The sequence below is a fragment of the Euprymna scolopes genome, chromosome 22 (genome assembly GCF_053919585.1).
Source record: "Euprymna scolopes isolate OS-2025 chromosome 22, ASM5391958v1, whole genome shotgun sequence".
Taxonomy (NCBI): domain Eukaryota; kingdom Metazoa; phylum Mollusca; class Cephalopoda; order Sepiida; family Sepiolidae; genus Euprymna; species Euprymna scolopes.
The window spans coordinates 63344087-63359086 of record NC_136503.1 but is presented as its reverse complement, the minus strand read 5'-3'; the positions used below and the strand labels follow the sequence as shown (position 1 = coordinate 63359086).

Sequence of the window (15000 nt, the reverse complement as noted above, 5' to 3'; positions counted from 1 at the left end):
ATGGTTTTGTCACTGCAAGAAAGAATTTATATTCAATAAACATAGCAGTTTTAAAATTTATGTAACATGTTGAAAATGAAACTGCAGCCCGAAACCTAAGGTGAGTTAAACTGGCTTTCTCCAAATTTAAAATTCAAAATGGCAGAATAAAATAAAAAATAAAAAGGTAATTGCAACTTCTCTCCCAATTTTTGGATTTTGTAATGCCCAAATGCATTTTCTTTTAATGAATTGATAAGTGCTTTTTCTGCTAATGAGTTAAGGGCAGAATAAATTTCTTAATTGACATAAACGAATGACTTTCTGCTACAAAACAGGTGCTGTCAAGAATTGTGTATATCAACATACTTAAAGGAATAAATTGTAAAATGGTCAACATCTTGAAATTTGAAATATAGACTTGTTATGTGCTCTGTAATTACATTAAGCTTCATAAATTAAAGAATTGGTATAAATAAAAGGTGAAATATAATTGAAAAAAAAACATTTTGAGAGAAAAAAAATATATGTGTGTGTTAGACATTTGAAAGCAAACAATGTTTAAATATATTTCTTCTAATAACTGAGCTTTTGACATAAACGTCTTTTTCAAAACAAGACTTGGTTTTTCCTTCCTTTTTCCTTCATTTTTTTTCCGCCCATTTTACTGATCATTTGTGGAGATAGCAAAATGTGCATCCATTGTTATCGATCCCAGGATTCAAAATAAAGTCTAGGTATGAGTGCATGGGTTAGCACATTTGAATAATGAAATCCAGTCACATTTTTTTTTTAAAAAACATTGCTCCATATTTTTATAAACAGACCAATTTAAAATATTATACAAATATGAAGAAATATTTGAAAAAGTGACTGGATTTTATTATTCAAATGCACTCACCAATGCACTCACATCTATGTCCACCCAGACATCTCTCTAGCATCCTTAACAAAGCCCACATATCTCCATCCTGGCATGCTTCCAAGCTCCTACTCCAATCCAAACTATACACCCACCTCAAGTACACCTACCCTCAAATGCCTCTCTTCCTGGCCACCTAATCCCCTGCCATCTAACTTTCTATCTATAATTACCTTAAATAGTGACTAACAAATGGTGTTATCTTTAACAGAGCAAATACCAACGGAAAGAATAAACATATTGGGCTACACCCTATGCCAAACAAATTTCTTTATCACCTCCAACAATTAAACCGGCATTCCTTGTTAATGGCATCAAATGATACGAATATCCTTTTCTGCAAAAAGTTTGCAAGACTTTTGTTAAAGTTCCAATTCAAAGGAATCAACCGGAAGTAAATAGGTTATTGAGAATGTCAGAATTAGAACTTTTTTTAGCAGGCACACCCAACATTACTCAGTAACAAATGAGAATCGCTAATGTATTACAGCTCCCAGCCCTAAACTTTATATTTTTACTCTTATTTTTTTTTTTTAAATTTTATAGCCTAAATAAAGTAAAATGTTATAGCTCTTACCACAAGGACCTCTAGTGCAACAGATATCTAAATCTAAGAACACTGCTAGATACGTTTGTGTGAAATTTCATAAATATTGGCCCAGCCATTTCAAAGTTCACAGGGAATGAACACACATGCACGGACAAAGTTCTTTTTATATAATAGTCAATATATGTGTGTGTGTGTGTGTGTGTGTGTGTGTGTGTGTGTGTGTGTGCAATCAGTAGGGCTGTAACAACAGCATATTCTTTTCATTGTTTTGACTCTTGAGTATATATCTGTTAATATCTTATGTTTTTATATACACTGATGTGGTTCTCTGTTGATTAACTGTGTCAGATATATACTGGAGTCAAAAGAATGAAAAGAATATTCTGTTGTCACAGCCTTAATGATCAGTCAACAAAAAATCATAAACACAAAAAAAAAAATTAAGTAAAAACTTAAAATGAATAACAATCTTATAAATTTCCTGCTATTTCTGGATGATTTTAGAAGCAAAGTAAATCCCAGTTTCTTTTTTACCTGTGTGATGATATTCTGTAAGAAATTTGAGAACAATTCCATTCAACCCTTGAAAGAATGACTAAAAGATATGTATACTTATTGGAAGTTTTTTTTTTAACCTTGACAACTATATAAACAAATAAAATTTAAAACTTTTTTTGGTCCTTCATGAGAAAATTATTTTGTAAGTCATTTAATCTTCTGCAATCCTTGAATCAACTTGCTTTCTCAAATTTACAATAGTCCTAAGTTTTCAGGGATCATCAGTTGTTCACCATAAAACATATATATATATATATATACATATATATATATATATATATATATATATATATATATATGAAAGAGAGAGATAGGGAGAGTCAGAATCATCCACAGATTTATATCATAGCTCTTCAGTGCAACTAGACAAGCAAATGTCTCAAGCTAGGACTGAAACTCAAGCTGACATTCAGCACTTTTAACCCTTATGCTATCACTCGGCTCCTATTGAATGTTAACAAAATCTCAATGTAAACATTATCAATTGCTGAAGAGCTCAAATGATTATTACTCAGTGAGCAATTCCTCTAGACGATGCTTTATTGATTTTGTTGCTTTTGCCTATTGCTTGTACAATCTTTTGGAAAATTATGAATGCTGACGGCATCTCACAAAAACAGCTCAATTTTATAAAGGGCTACTACCACTCCACCCGCACAAAAGTCCATGTATATGGTCAAGAATCATGCTTTTTTGATATCCATTCCAGCATTTGTCAAGGCTGCGTTCTTTCATCCACACTCTTTAATAATGCCATTGATTGGATCACATCCAAGACTATGGCCAATTTTCCCAACATAAGTCAGTCATGGTTTCCAATTTTCAATCTGGGTGAAAGCTTTGCTGAAATCCAATCAGTCATAAATCAGATGCCATCCTACGCATCAATGATTGGCATGAAGGTTAACGCCAATAAGACCAAGTTTCTGACTGCTGGTTTCTTTCCAACTGAAAGACAGCCGGTTGTCCTCGACAGGAAAACCCTTGAAGAGATCACTCGATTTAAATACCTTGGCTCCATCATCGTCGCAACAGGCCAAGGGGGAAGAAGATATCCACAACCGCATCAGCAATGCTTGTCTCACCTTCTGTTGACTGCGATCATGGCTCTGGTCCCGGAAAGAAATAAAGCTTAACACAAAAGGTCAGGATCTACCAGGCCTTGTTCCACACCATTCTGCTTTATGGTTGTAAAACCTGACCTATGCCTGCAAGTAATCTTTGCAAGCTGGAGGTGTTCAACCATCATTGCCTATGCCACATCCAACATGTTCCCTGGTAACACTTCATCTCTAACAACACAGTCTGGGCACACTGCAAGATACGTTCGCTTCAACAATCCTTCCTTGCCAGATGCCTTCGTTGGTTTGGACATGCACCTTGTCAAAACTCAGGTGATCTCATTCATGAAGCCATCAACTCAGCACCACCAGGCTGGAAGAAGCACCGTGGTGGCCAACTCAAAACCTGGCTCAAGACAGTGAAACAGGATTCTGAAATGATCCTTGGTCCCCCCCGCCTCTACAAGCATCGCTGATGGAACCACAAACGGCTTATGCTCATAACAGAAACAGCCTTGGACCGTCGCACCTGGTTGGCAGATATAGGGGATGCAGTGAATGTGTTGGATGGAGTCAACTCAACCGGTCCAGAGTAAACACCACAACAAGTACAAGTAAGTACAATAGAGGCAGATTGCGATTTTATTAAGAGAGCTCTACCCAAGAGCAAGGGGTGCATATAATCATTCGACAAATAAATACACATTGCTATTTATTATGGGGTAGACGATTCTTAGTATCAGCTGTAGTAAGGATTGAACCTTCAACCTCTAGAAGATCATTTAGAACAGATTGTTAATCAATTCAGTAGAATCCCAGGATACGGCATTAAAAATCAGTAACAAAATAGAGTACAGTATATAATACACATGTATTTATATATATGTGTATTATATGTATCAAATAACATTATAAATAACACCGTAAGGCGGGGGCAAATACCGTAACCAGGAGCCGTTATAACATTATATACATATAATACACATGTATTTATATACGTGTATTATATGTATCAAATAACATTATAAATAACACCGTAAGGTGGGGGCAAATACCGTAACCAGGAGCCGTTATAACATTATATACATATAATACACATGTATTTATATACGTGTATTATATGTATCAAATAACATTATAAATAACACCGTAAGGCGGGGGCAAATACCGTAACCAGGAGCCGTTATAACATTATATACATATAATACACATGTATTTATATACGTGTATTATATGTATCAAATAACATTATAAATAACACCGTAAGGCGGGGGCAAATACCGTAACCAGGAGCCGTTATAACATTATATACATATAATACACATGTATTTATATACGTGTATTATATGTATCAAATAACATTATAAATAACACCGTAAGGTGGGGGCAAATACCGTAACCAGGAGCCGGAAAAACATTGTATTCCATATTGTAACTTGAAAAAAAAAAATGTATCCTGAAGGTTCTACTGTACCTTGTTCAGACTTCATCACTTCAGCCCTTTCACAATGGACTATTCAATCCGAGGAATTTACTTGAAACAATGTGCAATGATTCTAAATAATCAGATAAACACTTATAAGCCCCGGATCATGCAATGCTGAACCACCAGAACTCTCAGTTGATTTGAACAAAGTTCACTTGGAGAAATTCCAAATCAACCGTGAAAGTGCAAATGAACTCTGAAATGCCAATCAAATTTAGCAGTGATGCTTGCGGTAACCTTTTCGAACAGTATTAAGACATAGATGAACATTCAATGTGATCTGAATTCCATTCACCAATCAATTCCACATTCAACATTACATCATTCATATCTTCCCCGCCACCACCACCACCACCACCTACAATACTCCGTTCACTGGAAGAAATGTATTAGCATTAAAATGGTTCATAAAATTGTGAGCAGAGTTTCTTAGAAATGTCCGTCTGTGGAACTCAATACTATGTCTGCTTCCCGGCTGACTATAAAAGTCAACTTCAAATTTAATTTGAATAAATTCCTATTGAGGCCTTCTCCTCCTAAATAATCTAGCTCTACCATAACCGATTATGTTGTCTCACAATCAACCTAACACTTAACCCTAATCCTAGAATGGCCTCTAGGGTTGATAAGTGATAATCTTACAAGTAAAAAAAAAATAAAAAAAAAAAGGCTACAAAATCTAGTAGATGCTGTCCTTTTCTCTTTAAAACCTCTTTCTCGCAAAAAGACGTTGCAAGTTTAGCTTTACTAAATCTGTCCATTTATAGAACACAACACCATGGGGCTACTTCCCAGCTGACTACAACATGGTTGTTTTCAAGTCTAATGTAAGTTCTTGTTGAGCCATCCTCTTATATAATTAACCCCTATGCAAGTTCCAATATCATTGAGCATCACTTGTGTCTCACTGTCTACCTAACACACTAACCTTATTCTAGAGTGGCCTCCAGGCTTTGATAAGTGGTGACCCATAAGCTACACCCATTCAACAATTTTTCCTATTCTATCTGTGCCTAAAACTAAATGCAAATTCCATGAACAGTTTTTTCCTAGAATTACCTGCCTGTAGAATTACTGTAAGGCTGCTTCCAAGCTTACAACATGGTTGTTTTAAAGTTCTTGTTGAGCCACTCTCTTAAATAATGAAATTCTACCTATTTTCACAACAATGTTATTTCATTTTTATCCTCAAGTGGTTTTTAGGCTTTAACAAGCAGTGAATCCTTCCCCACTGCAAGAAGACGATATACAAGATAAAAAGGTGGGGATTGAAAATCCAGCACACAAGAGGTAAAGTACTTTGACTTACAAGAATACCTGAGCAACCCATCAACATTCCTAGCATTGTTAAGAGTAGACAAAAATAAAGAAATGCTTTTCAGTAAATAAATCATAGATTGTGATTTAATTTAAGAGAAAAAGAGGGGGTGACAAGATAGAGATACATGGATTTTTCCATTATGAAAGTGTTACATGTACTTACTAAACGGAAAATCCATACAAGCATCTTTTAATATCTTTGAGTTTTCCTCCACGTCCTTAGTTCCAAGTGCCACAAAGGTCGGAACAAAAACCTCATATCCTAGAAAAAAAGAAAAAAAAAGAAAAAATGCATTTATTAAAACATTACAAAACAAATATGCTCAGACAATAAACACATGACATAATCATATCAACACACCAGTTCTCATAAAGTCACCAAAGTTAAGCAGCACCAAGTATAGTCAGTACCATATGGGTGACCATTTGGAAATACCAGATGCTGTTTGTGGGAAGATAACAAAAAGTAAAATTTCTCAACTCATCCTTGACTGGAATCTAAAAAGAGCTCATGAGGACTGCTTATAAAGTCAATATTCTATAGAAATTTCTTTAAATTATACGCGAATGAAGCCACAATGTTGCATCCTTGTGGTTGCTTTACAAGTATTTCCACGGAATGTGCTCCGACAAATTTGCCACACTTGTGCCTTCAACATAAATACCCTTGACAAACAGAAAAATCATGCTCCTTTACTGTAGAAGTTCTCATATGCCAGTAAGCTTTCTACCCGAATAGTCTATTTCCTCAAACAGCTTGCCTTTAGAATTATCTCCTTGCTCCCCCAACTACTGTACTAAAAAAAAAAAAAAAAAAAAAAAATGCTCCTTCAGTCTTGGACAGACTAATGATACCCACGAAGGCTTGCCTGCGTGTGAAATTTTTGTGGTAGGAGGTGCGCAATCTCCAACCATACCTTTCCTGAGACGACATTGTTAAATACCAGTGGCCAGTGAAATGTGTGTACAGGACGACTGGAAACAAATGCTGAGATAAACAGACAGCACATACAGCACCTAGAATTCCCAAATGGTCACCCATCTGATACTAACCAGGCTCAACGTTGCTTAACTTCGGTAATCCGACGAAAACTGGTGTGTCAACGAGATTATGCCATATAGCCCGGCAACTACTGTACTAACACACAGAAATTTAATGTGAACAAGAATTTTGTTGCACAACTCCCACTTAATTCACATTACATTTCAGGGTACGTCTGTATTTATTGACTCAAATTTCCGTGACATTGACTTAACCAGCAACTAATATAAACCGCCATAATGTGCCGATCGCTGATCAAAGTAAAAGATGCGGGGAAACAAATTAATAACATTTATCACATACTAAGCACAAAAAAATATTAAAAATGGAAATACAAACATACAGAGTGCATACAGAATTTCAATGTCCATTTTCAAGGCTTTTCAAACCTTTTTCAAGGCCTTCTCCAGACAAAATTCAATTTAATATATAAAGAATGATATAGTAACCAGAAAACCCTTATATGTTAATATTTAGTATTTATTTCGATTTAGAATTTCACTTCAGCTCCATCTGTAAAGTATATGGATAACATTAGGTAATTTTGTGATAAAGGGGCATAACTCTTGTATCGCCATTGCAGGAAATAATATGATGCAATTTCAGAAGAATATATTGCGATTTTATTTTTAACATTTAAAAAGTATTTTAATATTTGGGAAAATACTTAAATAAATTTTATTTCGATTTAATTTTTAATATTCAGACAAATTTTTACTGAATATAAAGAAGCTGCCTGGGTGTTTGGAGGCGTGTTGAGCTAAGAAAAAAAAAAAAAAAAAAAAAATTGGTAGCAGGCAGGCTCGAACCTGTATATCGATGGAGGAAAAGAATGTGAAAACCCTCCCAAAAAAACCTGACGTCTTTGCTGTTGCTCCCATCACAATTAAGGCTAGACAATGGAAGAGAGGTGATGACTTTTGAAAATATCGACAAAAACAGCGACCCCCTCTCTGTAAAAAAAGTGCCCAGTTGAGGGTGAAGGAATTAATGTTTTCGCCCAATTTTTCGATACTTGTCGTTCGAAAGGTCGAGCTTAAAAATTATACCAATCTCGTTAAAATCTGCTGTCGAAAGTTTTAGGCAGACATACAAACATACATTTAAACAGACAGGTGAGATTTATATTATAGATAACATTTTCATGGCTTTTTCAAGATACTTTCCATATTTTCAAGGTTATAGAAAGGTCTTTTTAAGCCTGTGCAAACCATGTAATAGCAAAAACCTACTATAAGTTTAATGAATACTTTTTTAATTTGTAATTTTTTTCCTTAGCATTTTAAAATTTGATCAGTGCTCCACATATTCCTGCAGTTTACATCAGCTGCCAGGCTATACAGAGAAAAAATTCACGGAAATGCGGGCCAATAAATGCAAAAGTGCCCATTTCAGTGGTAGTATATTATTTGAAGTGGACAGAAGTAAAAACAAACAAAAGCAAAAAACATCCTATCAATTTTATTGCAAAACAGATTTTATTTAACGATATTCTTTCATAGAATTTATTTTTTCATAGAATTTATTTTTTCAGAAACGTAAATATTTTCTTACAAGAAATTCTGAGAAAAAGCAAATAGTGTGAAATGGACATAACAAAAACGAGACTACCAGCAACATGTCGACTGTATTTTTTCTGGGAAACAAAAAAATTCAACCTCAGATGTAAATTAAAATTTTAGAACAGCAACGTCTTGTCAACATTGCTACATTAGTCGTGTAACTTTGCATCTCAAAAATTAGCCAAGAAAGGAAATTAGACATGTTTGATTCCAAGCACCTTAGAAAGATTGTAGGGATCAAATGGAGCAATCAAGCTACTAACCAAGAAGTCAGAGATCACACTAACCAACAAGTGACATTGTCAATTTCCAAACAATGTCCAGGTTGGTTTGAACATCCTTTACGATTGGTCTCAGAGAGAATTGCCAATTCATTGCTCCAATAGAACCCAGATGAAAAAAAAAGAGGAAAACCAGAAATGAACTGGAAACAAACGATTAAGAGAAATTTGGCCGCAACAGGAAGAAGACGGACACCATGAATCTGGCTGATGGTATATTTTCTGTAATGCATCATAAGACATGGGAGTTCCTAAGTTTAATTGAGCAATATTGGGTAGATAACACTCGTTAATGCATAAACTGACAAGATGATCGAAATTAGAAAGAGGCGGGAGATTTGTCTTCTTGCATTAAGATTGAAGAATACTTGAAAATATTCAATATTGAAAAATTCGGATATGGATGATTGCCAAAATTTAATTGACAATGGGGCCGTACAGGAGATATCAAGAGAGTAAGCCGTCCTAAGTGGAGGAGGTGCAAACTTGAAGAAAGACAGAGAGGGAGCTACGGATAAACAAAGGAATGAGCTGGTTAGAGATGAAGAGAAACACATGAGCAGTAATAGAAAGTTAGATGAAGCTTATGCAATTATGGAAAGATAGAGTAATGCAGAATTTCCATCTACATAACTTCTTTGTATGGGCTTCCTACCTGTAGAACACTGTGCCACAGAACTGCTTCCTTGCTGATTGCAATTTGGTTCTTTCAAAACCCAATATCAACAAGTTTTTTTGTCATGGAACACTCCAAAATGAATTAAACGCAGTTTATGTCATTAATAACATTAAGATAACGATAGAATAAGAGTTTGAGAAATTATATGCTTCGATAGCTAGCTAAAGAGATAAACAAACAGAGAGAGGGAAACAGAGAGAGAGAGAGAGAGAGAGAGAGAGAGAGAGAGAGAGAGAGAGAAGTAGCTAAAGAGTGAGAAAGCCGGACACAGGAGTAGTGCAATATTCTAACCTGAAACCATTTGGTTCCATATGTAAACAAAAAAAAAAAAACATTGATAATTCATGAAGCTAAGTCAAACACAAAACCTACCGGGACTGGAGAGGTCCATTTGTTGAACTCGCCTGTACTGTTCATAGCGGCTCATCAGCTTTATGACATTTTCCAAAGGATCCACTAAGATGCACTCGGGATGATTTCGAATAAAGTCCTAAAAAGCAAAAAAAAAAACAAAAAAAACAAAACAAATAATGATAAAATAAAGCAAAAATGAATTCAAACAATATTTGAATACATTTTGGTCGATATAAAAATATTTTAAAGCCAGAATAACATTTCGGGATTTTTTAGAGGATCAAAAATTTGTATTTTGATTATTCGGACTACTACATTCCGTGCAATGTCATCTTTTTCTAAATGAAAAAGAATCATAAAAGCAATAATTATTAGATGGAGACAGCGTAAACATTAGTCAAAAACTCGTTACCTTTTGAAACATGTATAAAATTACTCAGACGCATAACTGACTTTTCATATGAAATTCATTTCAACAGCTAACACATTTAATTTTCATAATATGATTCGTAACTAAGGCTATGACAACAGCATATTCTTTTCATTGTTTTTACTCTCGAGTATATATCAAACACAGACACAATCAACCGAGGATGACATAACTCTACATAAAAACATAAGATATCAATGGATATATACCTGAGAATCAAAACAAGGAAAAGAATATGTTGTCATAGCCCTATTCATAACATATTAGAAATCAAGTTGACTTTTCTTTTAATAGTAAACTAGCACGCCGCCTAGCGTTGCCTGGTCGTAAAATATGCTTACATATATTTTAATTTATATAGATTTCATAATCATCATTATTATAGAACAAGTACAGTAATGATTTCAAAAGTTGGGAGAAAAAAAAAACAAAAAACAAACTTTAGTGTCATCATCTGGAATCAAAACCAAAACAGTCAACGGTCCAAATTACCTTCTGAGCTACCGTCAGATGGATAAAAAAAAAAAGCTAAAAATTAAGAAACTTCAAATTGAATTTTTTTTTTTTTTTAGATGAGGGCTGATTGTTTACATTACTCATATTGATTGGACTATTGTTCTCATCTCTAGTGTTATTTGTGGAACGTTTCAGTCGGTTTGGCCTTCGACCATCTTTAGGCATAATGGTAGTTGTTTGGAAAAGAAAGGAGAAAAGTTGCTGGCTCCGTAGATATTTTGGTATTCTTGGAGTTAGTCTCTGTTTTATGGCTATGGTTTCATATGTGTGAAAAAATTGGTTGACACAGGGGAAGCAACTCTAACAAAGATCAACAGTGGATTATCCCCCTTCTAAATTGTAGCGCCATGGTAATCTCGGTAAGACAAGTAAAGACCGTAGTTTCCCCCATTGCTTTCCGTTTTGATTCAGGGTGCATCTCCCCCAGCGAGGTAAATACACCACAAGATACCAATCTGGAAATTTCTACCACTCGGCGTGGTACATACTTCTAGTCTTCCCAAACTGTCACCCATATGGTATTGGTCAGGCTTATCATTGCTTAACTTCAGTGATCTGGCAAGAACCAGTGTGTCAACGTGATTGTATCATATTTTTATATAGTAGTAACAAGTTCAAATTTAGGTTACGGAAAAACAAATGGAAACAATTTGTTAATAGAGTAAAGAATTTTTAACTGACTTTTTTTGTGAGAGACAACTTAAAAATCTCAAAAGTTCATCATTCTGATGAGTTACCCCCCTTTTCTTTATGATGCAGAGATACATGACTTGATGAATGTAGGAGAAAATATCAGTATCTCTACTATTATATAAAAGTCTGTGTGTACGAGTTCCTTTTTCATAGGTTCCAAAACTACTGAGCATATCTTTTGCAAATTTCACACAAAGTTAATTTTATGTCTGATAAGTATCGAAAATCAAAAAAAATACAACCTTAAAAATAGCTTTTCTCTTATAAATAAAAAGAATAATTTTTACAGGGGAGTGTTTTACATTACACCGGTTACGAGAGATAAAGTTTCAGCAAATAATTTCTTCTTGGGGGAGGGGACAAAAAAAGATTTGCTATCATCTGGAGATATAGCTTAATGGTAAAGCATTCGACTACAAATCAAATGATTCAAGCCCAAGTGTACCTCACCATTTTATTTTAAGTTTTTCTTTTTAATGGGTTCAATTTACGATAAAAAGTACCACTTTAAATCTCTGCAAATTATTTATTTGTTTAGATATTTTAAAACTACACATTAATCAGAAGTGACTTTTCCTGGGCATTCATCAAGCCCAAATATCAGCTAACATAATATTGCGAATTAGTCCACCGAGCAAATTATTCCTCGTAATATATAATAATCAATAGAGGATTGATTCTACAATAATATATACGCAATCTGCATAAATTAAAATATCAGGTTTAAACATATTGTATAACCGGGCAATGCCGGGCATCCAGCTAGTTCAAAATAAATCGTCTGTCATTGGAAATAACCTAACTTGAAGTAACTTGGTAAGCCAAAAAACATTAAGACACAAGAGAACAGTGGCGTATCTAGGGTATGGCAGGCATGGCCCGTGCCATGGGCGCCACTCTGACATGGGCGCAAAAATTGCTTGACAAAAATTAAAATTTGAACATATGCGTAATTACTGGAGCGAGTTTTTCTGCATAATTGTGCCTGTATTATAATATTATGTAAGTTAGGTATATCTAAGGTATAAATTATTAAGAAGGGGCGCACATTCAAACTTTGCCATGGGCGCCATTTTACATAGGTACGCCACTGCAAGAGAAAGAACTACATTTATAAAGGAATACATTTTTTTAAAAAATAAATAAATAAAACAAAAACTTTTAAATTTTCCAGGAATTTCAATATATTTACTATTTTTGCATACTAAACTCTAGGCTAGTTTGTAATGATTAATTATTAGATGTTTTAGATGAGATCTTTAAAAGAATTTGATTTTAAAAACTTATATGAATATGTTAAAAAAACAAAAAAAAAACAAGAATAATTTTTTTTAAATAAAAATTACGGAATACTTTTTCATTGCGAAATGGGATTATGGCCTTTTCTCTTGTACACCTAATGTTTTTACAGATATCCATGGCGACAAAAATAAATCTTGATTTCATATAGATAGGTTTTAGCATCTTGAAACTAACATTAAAAAAAAAAGACGAAGTTATGCTCGTGTATGAAGGGATTTTAACTTCAAATGTGTTTGTTGTTATCATACAGAACCCTATATCATATTTGGTTTAATGTTCATATCACAGATTGGCATGTATTGAACAACTTTAAAAAAACTGATTTCCACAGTAAGCAATTTTCCAGATGAAAGGGGTATAAAGAAAGAAAGAGGTACAGAAGAAGGTGCGGAGAGAAAAGAGATGAGAGAGGATGAAGTAGGACGAGGAGAGGACCAGGTAGCGAGACAGGACCAGGTAGGGACAGAGGACGAGAAGATTATCAGGTAGGGAGAGAGGACAAAGAGAGGACCAGGTAGGGAGACAGGGCCAGGAGAGTAAAAGTAAAAATAGGAGAAGAGGTAGGCACAGAAAGATCTAGTAAGAGGAGTGATCTAAAAATGGAAAGGAGATAGAGGGAGGAGTAGGGGCAGAAAGACGTGGGGGTAAAAAAAGGAAAATCTAGCAACAGGAGGGGGGAGCAAAGGAAGGCCAAGAAACAGGAGGGGGGAGACAAGGAAGGCCAAGAAACAGGAGGGGGGAGACAAGGAAGGCCAAGAAACAGGAGGGGGGAGACAAGGAAGGCCAAGAAACAGGAGGGGGGAGACAAGGAAGGCCAAGAAACAGGAGGGGGAGCAAAGGAAGGCCAAGAAACAGGAGCAGAACAAAGGAAGGCCAAGAAACAGGAGGGGGGAGACAAGGAAGGCCAAGAAACAGGAGGGGGAGCAAAGGAAGACAGAGAAACAGGAGGAGGAGCAAAGGAAGATCTGACAAAAAAAGCGGGGGGGGGGGAGATCTAGAAAAAACGGAGACAAGAGAAAGAGGTAGAACATATTCAGGAAAAGGAGGTAAAAAAGAAGGAGAAGAAGGATGAAGAGTAAAAGGAGGTGAGAAAGATTGGAGGAGGAAGAGAGAAGTGGAGAGAAAGAGTACAGGCGCAGCAGGTGTAAGGATGAAGAGATAAAACTGGGAAAACAGAAAAGGTAGAAGAGAAAAGAGACACGTGATAAAAAAAAAAATACTAAATCTTCTATGATAAAATAAAAGAACGATCCCCGTGTGTAATGCTCGTGGGAAAAGGAATTGTGTATTTTAAAAATGGAAAACAATATCATTATTGATGGCATGGGAACACTAGATCGTAATAATTATCTGAAAACTAATGTTATGCAGGACCCAAGTATATATGGGTCGGGAGAGGAGATATAACCTATTTTTAATGACCTTATTCTCTACATAGCAATTTAACAAAAAAAAAAAAATTAAAAAAATAGCAGAGCGTTTGAAGAAAAGAATGCTGTGACATAGAAATTATAAATACCCTATTTTACATGGTTCAAACTGTTACCCTCATTTTGTTTATAGCGGTTTTTGGCAGGTATACCTTCTTCAGGTGACATCTGTCCAAGTTTTATTTATTTATTTTTAAATCACATGAGAGTGTTATATATATATATATATATATATATATATATATATATATATATATATATATATATATATATATATATATATATATATAACAAAATTAACTTGAAAAAAAAAGATTTATTTTTTCAGAAAGAAAGGGCCAACCTGTCTTAATAGATGAAACTCTACCCAAGTAAGAGGAACAATTCATAAGAGTAGATAGGGAGATAAAGATTAAAGTTACATTACAACCTTATCATTTCAATAAAGAGGGTAATTACAATAAGTGTAAGGGAAACGAGGGCGATATATATATATATATATATATATATATATATATATATACATATACATATATATATATATATATATATATATATATATATATATATATATATATACAAGCAAATAGTTAATAAAACATGTTAAAAAACACTTTGGAATGAGTTAAAAACATATTTAATCTGAAAAGGAAACACTAGATAAATGGATAGTCCTTAATCCGCGGAGTTTCGAAGAAATACTTTCCTTCTCAGAGGGTAGGAATTAGCAAAATGCGGGATCGGATTTTGCATGCAAAAGTATTTGATGAAACAACAAGTAAGTCAAAGATCTTACTTGAAAACAAAAAAAATTGAAGCAGAGGGAATATGGTAA

General features: G+C 34.5%; 1 protein-coding gene across 5 annotated transcripts in view; it reads right to left on the bottom strand.

The window, feature by feature from the left end:
* The window catches only part of LOC145243456 (inositol-tetrakisphosphate 1-kinase-like), a 262231-nt gene that overhangs the window by 35396 nt on the left and 211835 nt on the right, over window positions 1–15000 (bottom strand). For all 5 annotated transcript variants that reach the window (XM_080106350.1, XM_080106346.1, XM_080106349.1 and 2 more), the window contains 3 exons: window positions 9813–9930; window positions 6040–6138; window positions 1–12 (listed from right to left, as the gene is read on the bottom strand). The exon at window positions 1–12 is cut by the window's left edge and continues 32 nt beyond it. In XM_080106350.1, the coding sequence (XP_079962476.1) occupies window positions 1–12; window positions 6040–6138; window positions 9813–9867 (166 nt within the window). In that variant the 5' untranslated portion in view covers window positions 9868–9930. The remainder of the gene's footprint in view (window positions 13–6039; window positions 6139–9812; window positions 9931–15000) is intronic.